An 11,937-nucleotide genomic window follows, 5' to 3' on the forward strand; every position below is an offset into this window, starting at 1 on the left:
TTATAAGTTTTTTAGTCTTGAAAAGACCAGGTATCAAGTTTTCAAGTTTTACACACTCACTGGTTGCCGAGATTGTAGTTAATGTACCATGTTTGGTATCAGATAAAGTGTCGAGAAATTGTTTCTGAAGTGTTTGATTTTATCTGGGGAACATTTTGACGGTTGCTCTATAATATCTGATTTGAATTATTAGTTTTGTTCAATTCAGGAAGATCTATTTTTGTTGTGCTGTAATGTAATTAATACAAGAGAGCAGAGAAGTTTCAAGTTTGCTTTTATTTACACTGCGGGGCTCTATTAACTTTTTGGAGGGGGCAGTGTTACACTGCAAAGCAGTAATACTATTCATTCGCAACCTGGAAACTGCAATCTTTTCTTTCAAAATTGTTATGGTCGATTGCCGGAGTACTGACAACTTAAAATAAATGCATTGTTCCATTTTGAGTTTATACTGAAAAAAAATTCCTTGTCTGATTCAGTGTCAATCCTAATTTTGTCAGTCTCAATTTTGTAGTTTGCTTTGCTTTATTGTTTTGTAATTTTTTATAATTGAAAAACTCCAGAATCTTTTTAACGACTTAAGAAAGCTTGAAACATTCCAAACAAACTACATTTTTCAAGCTTTAAAATGATTTTTATATACATCAAATTTAAAATGATTTTAAACAAGGCGGCTCGTTAATGTGCGTTCGCACATGATGTTCCGACCCGAGCTCATCTACATTTTTGACTAAAATGTCAACCAAATCAAGAGATAACAAAAATAGATGTTTGAGTTTAAAACAATCGTTACACATTCTATCTACTAATTGAATTACTAATGCCATGCTTCATTACAGCACCAACGTGACCTGACATTGAAGAGACTAGAAAAAAAATAGCACCAACAAAATTTTGGCGGCAAAAAATGAATATCTAAATTTAAAAGCACCTGGTAACAACGTCAAAATGCAGTCAGATAAAACCTTAACTACACAAGTTTACCTTTTACTAACTATACAGCAGATGAAAAGTTTTCTTAACGAGACTAGGTAACAAGCCGACAAAAAGAACGAACAGTGAGGCGAAACTTAAAAATTAATCAACATTTTTTGCACCAAGAAAATTCAAAAATCTTAAAAAACATTGGTTTTTAATAAAAAAATCCTTGATAAATTACTAAAAAGTCATTACAAAACCAAAAGCACCCGTCTGTGGTCAGACTATGCCATAGAAACAAACTAAAGAGAAACTCAAAAAATTACAAACGATTTGCGAAAACACAAACCTTTGCTACCATTAAAATCAATAGCTATCATCTGAATATGTATTTTTAATTCAGTTGTTGTTTCTGCTATTTCAGTTGAAGGATTTATACTGAAAGATTAAATAAGTTTACTTGGGCCACATTTAAAAACCATTGGGATCTGTTATTACGCGATTGTTCTGAAGGAAGAGAAAAAGAAACGCAAAAAATGGCCATTCAATAAACGTTCAGAAAAACGAAACAACAGTGGCACATAATATCAATATATATGTTATTTCTTGAAATACACGAAATTCGATGGGACATCTGATTGATGAATAGAAGTTAAATTTGACGAAAGGAACCTATTCGCTATATACTGAATGTTTCGAGCAACATCATTCATTCAGTTCTCAATTACAAGCCTATGAGATCTGTGAGCAATTTACGGCTACCTAAAGAACAAAAACAGCGAATTCAGGAAAAAAAATTGAGCGACAAAAGGGTCGAAGGCATTAAAAAAATGAACTTTTCACTAAACACTCTTCAATTTTAAATTAATTTTTCAGGAGCAATGGGAAAACCTTTTTTTATCAATATAATTTCAAAAAATCAACAAATATAAACAAATACATTAGACGCACGAAAATTGCGGGAAAACACGTATTATCAACGCCATTAAATTCATTAGCCTTCAACGGAAGCCAGTATATACAATAAATGATGCCTTGAGGGGACAATAAGTTTTTTTGCCAATCGTATTTCATCAATAAGACCTTACAACAAGTTAATGACTATGAAAACAACAACAGAGAGAGGCAAAAACCACAAATTCAGTAGAAAAGTGCCTGAAGAAAATGTCGAAGCAACTCAAATCATAAGCTCTTCCCTGAAAACTTTATTTATGATCCGTTGAACTTCTTCCCTAAACCAATAGGGACTCTCAGCAGTAAGATGATGTGATAAGATTTCAAAAGGATCGAAAAACAAAATAAAGTACCCAAAAAAAATATGAATTCTCGTGGCATTGATGTTTTAAAACTAATAGGTAGAAGATAAAACCGCTAACCAGATTAATTTTGGCTATAGTAGAACGGAAATGGATTCTGTTAGAACCAACAATGACCAAGAGTATTCACGAAAAAAAATTAGGAATGGTTGAATTTCAAAAAAGTTTCGAAAAATTATTTTTAAACCCTTAACAGCCAGTAAACTCAATCTTTCATCGGAGCTCAATGACGATGCTCAGATATAACCCATAGGGAGGAAAATGATGTCTGTCATGCATAGATAGTTAAAAAGACATCACAATAAGTCTTATGACAGAAAACCATAACAAAAACAGCAAAAACTAAAATTCAGTAGAAAAATGCGAGAAGAAAGTGTCGAAGACAATTAAACCATTAGCTATTCTCTGAAAACTTTCTCTGTGATCCACTGAACGTCCTCTCTAAGCCAATTGGATTACAATAATCTTTGGATAATGTGATAAAGAGTTCAAAAGTGACCAATAATTCAAAAAATCCAAAAAAAAAATTTAAAAAAATTGAAATCTTTGTCATTGAAGTCATATAACCAATAGCTAGAAGATAAAACAGCTAAACAGAATATTTTTAGTCGCAGTAAAAAGCAAGTGGGTCCAGTCAATACTGAAACTCACTAACAGTTCAAGAAAAATTTAGGAATTGTTATCGTTCAAATAAAATTTTCGAAAAATGATTTTTATTTTAACAGACATTAAATTCAATAGCTTTCAACGGAAGTCAATAAAAACGCTCAAAGATGCCCCGGTGGCAGTAAATTTATGTTTGTCATGCATAGGTATTCATTATGAGATCACAGTAAGTATAATGACTATTAAAACAACAAAAAAAAAACAGGAGAAAACCAAAAAATCAGTAGAAAAGTGCAAGAAGAACGTGTCGAAGCCATTTAAACCATAAATTTTTGTTTAAAATTTTTATTGGTCATCCACAGAACATCGTTTTTAAGCTAATGGGAACTGTCAATATTTGGATAATGTGATAAGATTTCAAAAGTAACCAATAATACGTAAAAATCCAAAAAAAATTTTAAAAAATTGAAATTTTTTGTCATTGAAGTCATATAACCAATAGATAGAAGATAAAACCGCTAACCAGTTTAATTTTGGTTGCAGTAGGAAGGAGGAGGGTGCTCTCACCCCTGGACTGACTTACAATTCACTATAATAAGATTATGATTCTTTAATATTCAAAAAAAAAATTCGAAAAATTATTTTTTAAGTCTTAACAGCCATTAGCCGCCCCCTCAATGAAATAGACATGTTCACTTAATGCTCATTATGGAACATATTGCACTGTTAGTCAATGAATCCCTACCATAGGACTCCAAAAAAAATAGTAAAACTTCAAAAAGAAATTCAAAATTTCATTCAAAATTACGAAAACTCAGAATCGAAGCCAAAAAAAAACATGAGCAATTCCTTGAAAACGACGTTTTTTGTTCATTGCGCTTCATTCGACTATAAAGGAGTTTTGTCATTAATAGAACGTCGATATAAAATGTGACTTGTCTCTAGGTGACTTAAAAAAGCAAAAAAGAGAAAAGTTTTATTAAAAAAGGGCTCTCAATTAGAGTTCGATTTTTTTTTGATAGTGAACTTCCCTATGAGACCAGAACTAGTCTTTCTATCGCCTTGCATTCAACTTTTACGAACTCAAAATTTATTCTTTTTATAGAAATTTGAATTAATGTTTTCGTAAAAAAGATCTTAGTTTGAAGAAAATTGTACTAAAAGTGAACAATCATGCTAAAGATCCCATTGTTCACACAAAACTTCAATCCTCGATAACTCCTCGAAAAAAACGAAATTCAAAAAAATCTTTTTACTTTTGAATTCTACGCTGGACCAGCTTTTTAATGATACCACTCACATTTCTCTACGACGAATATATCGATCGGCCAAAATTCACTGAACAAAAAAAAAAAAACCCATTTGAGTATATAGTTCCTTCCCCCACAAGTGGGGTCGGAACAATTAGCTCACTCGATTACCGCCATCAAGTCGTAAACTGCGTTTACTGAAATCAGCAGCACATTTCAAAGATTGTGGTCGTTGAAGTCGAGAACGTGACACGCATCAGCCAGCTACTTGTTGAACATTGCATTGCAAACGGTATATTTCATCAAGCAGATATACTTTTTTATTTTTATAGTCGTAAACCTGTATTGAGGACAGCGACAGTACGCAGAGATAGTTCAGGTTTGCTTCAATCTTAGAAATATCCATCACAATAATCCATGTTTTTGAATGCGCAAGTGCGGAAAGCAGTGAAAATTTTTATAGCTGCTATTCATGCTCATTGTCACACCTGTCCACTCCATCAATGCGTCAGTTGTAAGCGACAGTTAATCTGCCAATTAGACCGAAATGAAAGAAAAAATTTGCTGATTATTTTCAGAAAAGTCTCTCACAATACAAATTGAAGACTAGGAAGATAATTTGCAGATATGCAACTATCCATCCCAGCATACAAGAACAATCATGTCTCGGAGATGTGAGCAAAATAGTTTATCAAATCTTCACTGAAAGTTCTCACTTGTAGGTGCTGCTTGGTAATTTATTGAAAATTTTTGCTGTATATTTGATGAAGTGAAACGCCAATTGGGTCTCAAATACAGTTTTTGGAATGCTTTAAAAGAGAATGTTGGAAAAAGTTATCATTTGTTTTATTTATTTCAGTTCACCAGTTTACAAAAATAACTTTTACTCTTTCTTTCATACAATTATATTTTTCCTATATAATAACCACAACCACCAAATCTTCTGCTATCCGAAATCGGTAATTCAGCCTTTCTTGTGCAGTATTTTCTGAAGAACAACAGTCAACAATAGAAGGAAGGAGAAATATGCCACAAGCACATAGAACCCTAACTGAACTTCACTGTAATCTAAACCCCACCCTCTAAGAAACACAAATCGCAGTGACCTTGCCGGCAATGCCAGCGGCAGAACTGAACTGACCCCTTGCAAGATGGGTGGTAATGCATTCAATGGCCACAAAATGCCACTTATCATCATCATAATGCTTGTCATTCCATAAACAATTTGGAACACCTGGGCTTCTTCCGTACACATTACCGATGCCAGGATTCCATACATAAGTCCAGCCATTCCCTCGAAGAATATGAACATAATAGCCAGAGGTAATTTACCCTCCAGGGGAACCCCGAATATAACAACCCCAGTTAGTAAAAACACGCCTGTTTGTATCATTAAAATGAACGCTTGCACGAAAGCCATTGATAGAACTATGTAGTTTCCCGTTATTCCACAAATACTTAATCGTTCGATTAAACCCTGCTTGCGTTCGCTCACAAGTCGCGTGCTTGAGAATAAACAAGCGAGAACAAATATGACGTATAACATAGTGCCCGGAGCCGCGTATTCGGTGAATGAATCGACCTCTTTGAACATAGGCTCACTTATGAAGACTCCAGTTGTTTCCAGAACTCCATTGGAAGAGTACTGATTGAGTAACTGTCGCTCGATCTTGTCGTAGGTGAAGCTAGCTTTTCCCCAAATGACGTCATTGTTAAGAGGAGACCCGCCGTCTAATGTGAGGTACACGTTGCTGTTGTTTGCGTCTCGTGACGTAAACTGTCCGGGATTTTGAACCTAAAAAGTTAAGTTTTGCAGCCGAAAAACGAATGATAAGGACTAAACAGAAGGAATGCAGCAAAAATGCAGAAAATTAACGCAATTTCCTGAATACGAAAGAAGAAACTTGAGCTCAGAATTTTCTCAAAATTATTTGATGAAAACATAAAATTTTGCCGTGAATTTTTCAATTTTCCCACTGTTTCAGGCTGTTCTTATGCGTTTCCGTATTAAACTAATAATATAGCTTACATCCCAGAGACGTTACTCTTTATTAGGTCAGTGATGCGTCCCAAATAATTATTGGATATAAATCTCATCTTAATTAGTTTCTGCAACATTTTCTGTAAAATTTTACAAATTCGGTTGAATCTATGAAAGACTTTTATTACCTTTTTGATCATGGCGGAAGTGAAATTAGGCATAAAATGAAAGATTGCATCAACATCAGCGTCATCGGCTGCATTTTTTGCAGAGTCCATAGACCTATACCTCTTTAAATCACCCCAATCGCCTCTATCCAAATATCTAATAAACTGATTGCTAATCGACGTCTCAGGCTGGGCTAGATCTTCATTTACGATTCCAATTTTCAGACCCTTAGGGTTGCCTCCGACCCCCAAGAGAAACACAGAAAGCTGAATTGCAGGTGTGACGAAGTTGAACATGAGGGTTGGGATATCCCTCAGAATTATGATAGTTTCCCGAAAAATGCACGCGTAAAAGATGGTGAAGTTGATTGAGAACCAGCTGGATCTTTTGGATTTGGGTTCGAAGAGTCCACTAGTGCTCTTTGTTCCATCTGAGGATATGGACTCGGTCTCTGATTTTGTGTCATCATCTTTGCTGAGTTCTTCGTCTCCGTAGTCACCTGAGAGTTAAACATAATGAAGAAATATTTGAAAAAGAAGAACAGATAAAAATCATTTTACGCTCAATCTTCATCAAATGCTAGTTCTCTCCTTGCCACCCATTAGCTCCTACCCCTCTAAAATAATTTTGGAGGTAAATTCTAAAAATTTGCTTCATTGGCCCTCATTATCACTTCACTTGATCGTATTTTGAGGGTAATTTCGACACGCTTTTTTGCTCAAATTTGTCATTAATGATGTGGTCATGTATTGATTGTCAATCTTGTATGTTGTCAATGTTTTGTTCATTTTCAAGAAAAAAATGAAGTCTCAACTCGATTTGCAACTCACCAATAGAGAGCGGAGGAGATGTTGATCGCTTGCAGAGATCCAAGAAAACTTCTTCCAAATTTTTCTTTCCCTCGTTTTTGATCAGAGTTTCTGGCTCGTCCTCACACAACAGCCTTCCTGCCCTCATAAGCCCAACTTTCTTCGCCTGCCTGGCCTCCTCAATATAGTGGGTGGTGATAATTATAGTCGTGCCTCTGTTGCTTACCAAATATTCCAGATGTCGCCAGATCTTGGCACTTAACACTGGATCGACGCCTACTGTCGGTTCGTCCAGAATCATCAATTTTGGATCATGGATCATAGCAGTTCCAAACGAGACCAGCCGTTTTTGACCTCCACTTAGTGTTCCGATGATCCTGTTGTTGTCCGGAAGATGAAGCAGTTCAGAAAGGAAGTCCGACTGTTGTATGATCTGAGAAGTACTCATACCACTTGCTTGTCCGTAGAAATAGAAAAGTTCGCTGATCCTGAAATTGAAATATAATGCCAGTTCCTGAGGCATATAACCGATGTCTTTTCCTGGAATTTGCAGTTCATTGTTGTCACACGGAGTTCTGTATCCGAACACGCGAATCTTGCCTCGTTCTAGACTGTAGATGCCTAAAATCACCTTTACTCCTTATTCCACACTGCATACTTGCTTATCGTGCCCTTGAATAGATTTTCTTTTATTCTTACTTGGTTTACAATTAAAATTTATTGCTGAAGCGGGATTGCTCATATCTGATTTATCATAGTAGGTATCAATGGACGACTTATAGTACATCAAATTGCGAAAAATGGTAGCCATGGCATTGAAAGCGATTGCATTAACTGACTGACTGATTGATGATGAAAACAGCAAAATGGAGGAAAAGAATCATTGCACATTTCACTTTCAGTGCAATTTTTCTCCAATCTCTGACAGCCTCATCACTTCTGAGAATAAACAGACAAATACATTGGGGTATGAATGTTTGCCATTTGCGTAAAAAGTTTGACAGCGCAAGGGATCTTGTAATAAGAAACAAAATTTTACCTGTAGAGTTTTTCATTAAAAAACTTCTCCTTTTAAGTTTTTTGATTTAATTAAGCGTTACAAGGAAAGCAGTCAAATATCTAAAAAAAATGTCTTAGAGTTTTGGGAAAATATGAGATGAGAGAAAGTTCCCGAGCTGTCCAGATTTTTTTTAAAAAAAATATTTGTCAATCTACATGGAGTGGCCAATCAATAGACACAAACTTCTCGAGAAAGTAGAACAACTTTGCAATAGAAGTCTGGAAGAGACAAAAAATATGTTTAAAGAGAAAATGATTAGAGAAATGATCAAATTACATGAACGTGATCGAATAGATAGACAAGTAAGAGGTTTTAGAAAAAAAATTTACTAGTATTTAAAGGACGAAACTTTTCATTTGCTTTCAAAGTGATTGTTAAATGTAAATGTTTAATCAAACTTTTGTTATGGTTATAAAATTTTGAAATTACATTTTACAGATTTGAAAAAAGTTTTGGGCAATGTTTATTGCAAAGTTACATTTCATGTTTTGAGTGAGTGCAAGAAGACAGAATTTAACAACGTCTCCGAGTTCTGATTGCATTGAAAATTTGTCAACTTGCTGAATATTTATCTTGATTGTTCCGACTCCTCTTGAGGGGGGAGGAACTGTATACTCAAATGCGTTTTTTTTGTTCAGAAAATTTCCGCCGACGGATATAACCATCGTAGAGAGTTGAGACTGGTATCATTAAAAAGCTCGTCCAGTGTAGAATAAGGAATTAAAAAGATTTTTTTTAAAATTGCCGTCTTTTACAGGCAGTTATCGAGGTTCCAACTTTTGACAAAAATAGAGTGAATTCCGTTGTTTTATACACATTTTTCAAAACTTCTGCCTAAATTTTCGTCGCTTTTGCTAAAAATTGTGAACATTTTAAAAAATAGTGTTGTTGATTTTATTTTGAAAGAAAAAATATAGTTGATTGTTTTTACTTAATTTTGTTTGTCAAAAACTCAGGCTAATAATTTCAAAATTCAGCCTTCTTCATCAAAAACAGCAGGTAATAAGCTTCTTTAGTCCACTTTGAATAAATTTGCCGGAATTTTATCCCCAAACAACACTAATTCAATCTTTGTGGACTCAAAAGGGGGATATTTCTAATTCAACTTGTGTTGAGAGTGCTCTGTAAATAAAACTTTGCCGTTTTTGGCTAATTTTACTCGTTGATTATCAAAAACGCAGAATTTTTGAGTATTTTACTAACAAATTATCGATAACTATAACATTGAAACGATCAAGTGTTCTTGAGGACATTAAGTATTGGCAGGGCTAGTTTTGGATCTGTCTTGGACTGTTACAATCCAAAAATTCGGATTGTAATCAGTCGGTCTTTTTTTAAAGAAAAATTGATTTTATTTTATATTATATGAAGATCAGATTATATCAAATCCAAGCTCAGGAGTGATAGGTTCAATTGGTTTCCAAAGCAGCTCACAGCTAGTACATTTCGTTTTTGTACTTCTAAGCTTTTTGTCGTTTTGACTTTTAAAATTAATTGGTTTTTAAATAAATAAAAGCTTAATGAAATTTTTCCTGTAATTTTTTTCTTTATTTGGTCAAATTGTAGCTCAGTGTCAGCAATGAAAGAAAGCTTCTTCTTTGTACTTATTTAAAAGTTAATCTCTATTGCGGTTTTAAGCCCTAATTTATCGTTTACTTGACTTGATATTACTAGATTTCAGATTTTTTTTTTATATTTAGATGTTTGGCAGTTTTTCACATTATCACATTGTTGACAGTTCTTATATTACATTATCGGCAAAATACGGCAAAATTGAACATTTTGAAATCATGAAAGATAGAGATTATTTTCTAAGGGATGCCACACTTCTTTCTTGAAGAAATAATTAAATTTTTTAATTTTGTCTGTAACTGTCGTTTTTACTTTGTTGTTTTTGTCGTATGAAATTTTCTGTTTAATGAGAGGTTTCATTGGATTGTCATAGAAGAATAGAGGAGCCAGTATTCTGATATCAGTAGATAGCTGATGGCTTTCTTGACTTTGAAAACAATTGTTTTGCAAAATAAAAAAAAAGATTTTTTTGATTTCGCAATTTTTTTCATTTATTGCCTTTTTGTTGCCTAGTCTCATTAATTACAGGTCAAATATGACATTATTGGTGTCCAAAAATGTGTCAAAAAAGAATGGTGTCACAAATCTAATGTTTTTAAAGAATTCGCTGTGACTTCACTGGCTTCGCCCACGGTTTTTCTCAAAAAAAAGTACATATTTCACATTCTTCTTGTAGACCGAAGAAATATTTTGGATAATTGCAGTTCTCAAGGGCTTCCTTTGGACGACTAAACGAACCTATTAAGTATTTCATTTTGTTATTAATGGCTTTCATAACTTTGGAATTAATTTTGTTTCGAAAAGAAAATCAAAAGTATTATTTACTTTTGCCTTTTTTTCTTGTCTGTCTACTTGTTGCCTAGTCTCATTAAAGAAAGAGCACATAATACATTATCAGTATTTCAATAAGGCGCAATCAAACATATTTTGAGGGCCAAAATATGGCTTTACGGTTTCGACAGCGTCTTCTGGCGAGGACAGTTTTTAATTGAATTTTTGTTTAATTGAATAAGGACAGGTCTTAATGCCCTTCTATAGAAGCAGTGGTAATCGTGAACCTTTGGGATATTTTACTTGAAATCGAATGGTTTTTTTTACTTTGAAGTCAATTGTTTTTTAAAAAAACGAAGTTTTTGTTCTTTTCGTCTTATTGTTACCCAAACTTTTTTTGGACTGATCCCATATCTTTTCTGGTGGTTTATACGTTATTTTTTTAGTTTTATCTAAAAGTATCTTGTTTTTGTTATTAGGTTTGATTTTTTAAAACGAACATAAAATTTTGGATGTAATTAATATTTGTTGTTATTGTTGTTTGATTTTGTTGTTCGTCTTAACTCGCTTTCTTAATATTGACATATCATCACTCTAGTGCATCATTTTTCACTCCACTGAGTTATTTGCTTTAGAGGCTATCTTTTTGTTCATACACTACTCTTTTGAAATAATTGAATTTTTGGGTTTTTCTATCTGTTCCTCATTTGGTAGACAATTATGCCAACATTGTGGATGAGCGGGGTCGGAACCTTATGTGCGATCGCACATTACCGAGCCTCCTTGTTGAATATACTCCTAAATTTTCAAGGACAAACTCACGTTCACAGGGAATGCCCATCGCCACGCATTTTCCAATACTTAAGATACAGTCTCTAACGTTATAAAGAACAAAAGCAAGTGTTCGGAAGCCCGCATCAATTGCCACGTAAGTGACCAAAAGTTCTCTGAAGCCCTTGAGAAGCAAATACCAGCGGGAGAAACGTAACCGATATATTTTGCGTGTGAGTCCGAAAATCTGCAAATCTGAGAAGTTTAATAATTGCTGATATCATCAATCTAATGCGGAAATGTTTACTCCACTGAGTTGTCCGCGTTGTAGGTGATTTTTTTGTTCATACACATTTTTTTTGAAAAATACTGAAAGTTTTTTGGGTGTTTTTTTATCTGTTCCTCATTTGGTAGACAATTACGCCAAAATTGGGGATGAGCGGGGTCGGAACCTTATGTGCGGTTGCACAATACCGAGCCGCCTTGTTGGATATAAGTTTAATTTCAATACAAAGCCAAACTTCATTAGAGGCCGTTTCCATGCAGAAATGATCGTAAATGAAAAGCGAGTAAATTTACTTGGATTAGTAATTGATTTTTTTTCAATCTTAATACAGGGAAGAGAACGTTTCAAACGCAATTTACCTTAATTATATAAGGAGTTGAGAATTTTGCTTGCGCGTATTATGAAAACGAAATCCGAGCAATAAGGGTA

General features: G+C 34.0%; 1 protein-coding gene across 1 annotated transcript; it reads right to left on the reverse strand.

The window, feature by feature from the left end:
• Positions 1-4,909: 4,909 nt before the first annotated feature.
• LOC142355604 (ABC transporter G family member 23-like) lies at positions 4,910-11,292 on the reverse strand. Its single transcript, XM_075407716.1, has 4 exons — positions 11,274-11,292; positions 7,070-7,669; positions 6,260-6,738; positions 4,910-5,885 (listed from the first exon to the last, which is right to left on the reverse strand). Exons 1-4 carry the CDS (start codon positions 11,290-11,292, stop codon positions 5,055-5,057), a joined length of 1,929 nt encoding a protein of 642 aa, XP_075263831.1. The 3' UTR covers positions 4,910-5,054.
• Between the last annotated feature and the right edge of the window lie 645 nt (positions 11,293-11,937).

Source organism: Convolutriloba macropyga, unplaced genomic scaffold (genome assembly GCF_964194025.1).
Source record: "Convolutriloba macropyga unplaced genomic scaffold, txConMacr16.3 SCAFFOLD_2086, whole genome shotgun sequence".
Classification (NCBI taxonomy): domain Eukaryota; kingdom Metazoa; phylum Xenacoelomorpha; order Acoela; family Convolutidae; genus Convolutriloba; species Convolutriloba macropyga.

What these genes read in the sequence shown, in the direction of transcription:
- LOC142355604 (XM_075407716.1), bottom strand. An exon ending in ATCTCCTCCGCTCTCTATTG is followed by an intron (nt 6,739 to 7,069) that starts GTGAGTTGCAAA and finishes TTTAACTCTCAG; the next exon opens with GTGACTACGGAGACGAAGAA. An exon ending in CTTCCGCCATGATCAAAAAG is followed by an intron (nt 5,886 to 6,259) that starts GTAATAAAAGTC and finishes TTAACTTTTTAG; the next exon opens with GTTCAAAATCCCGGACAGTT.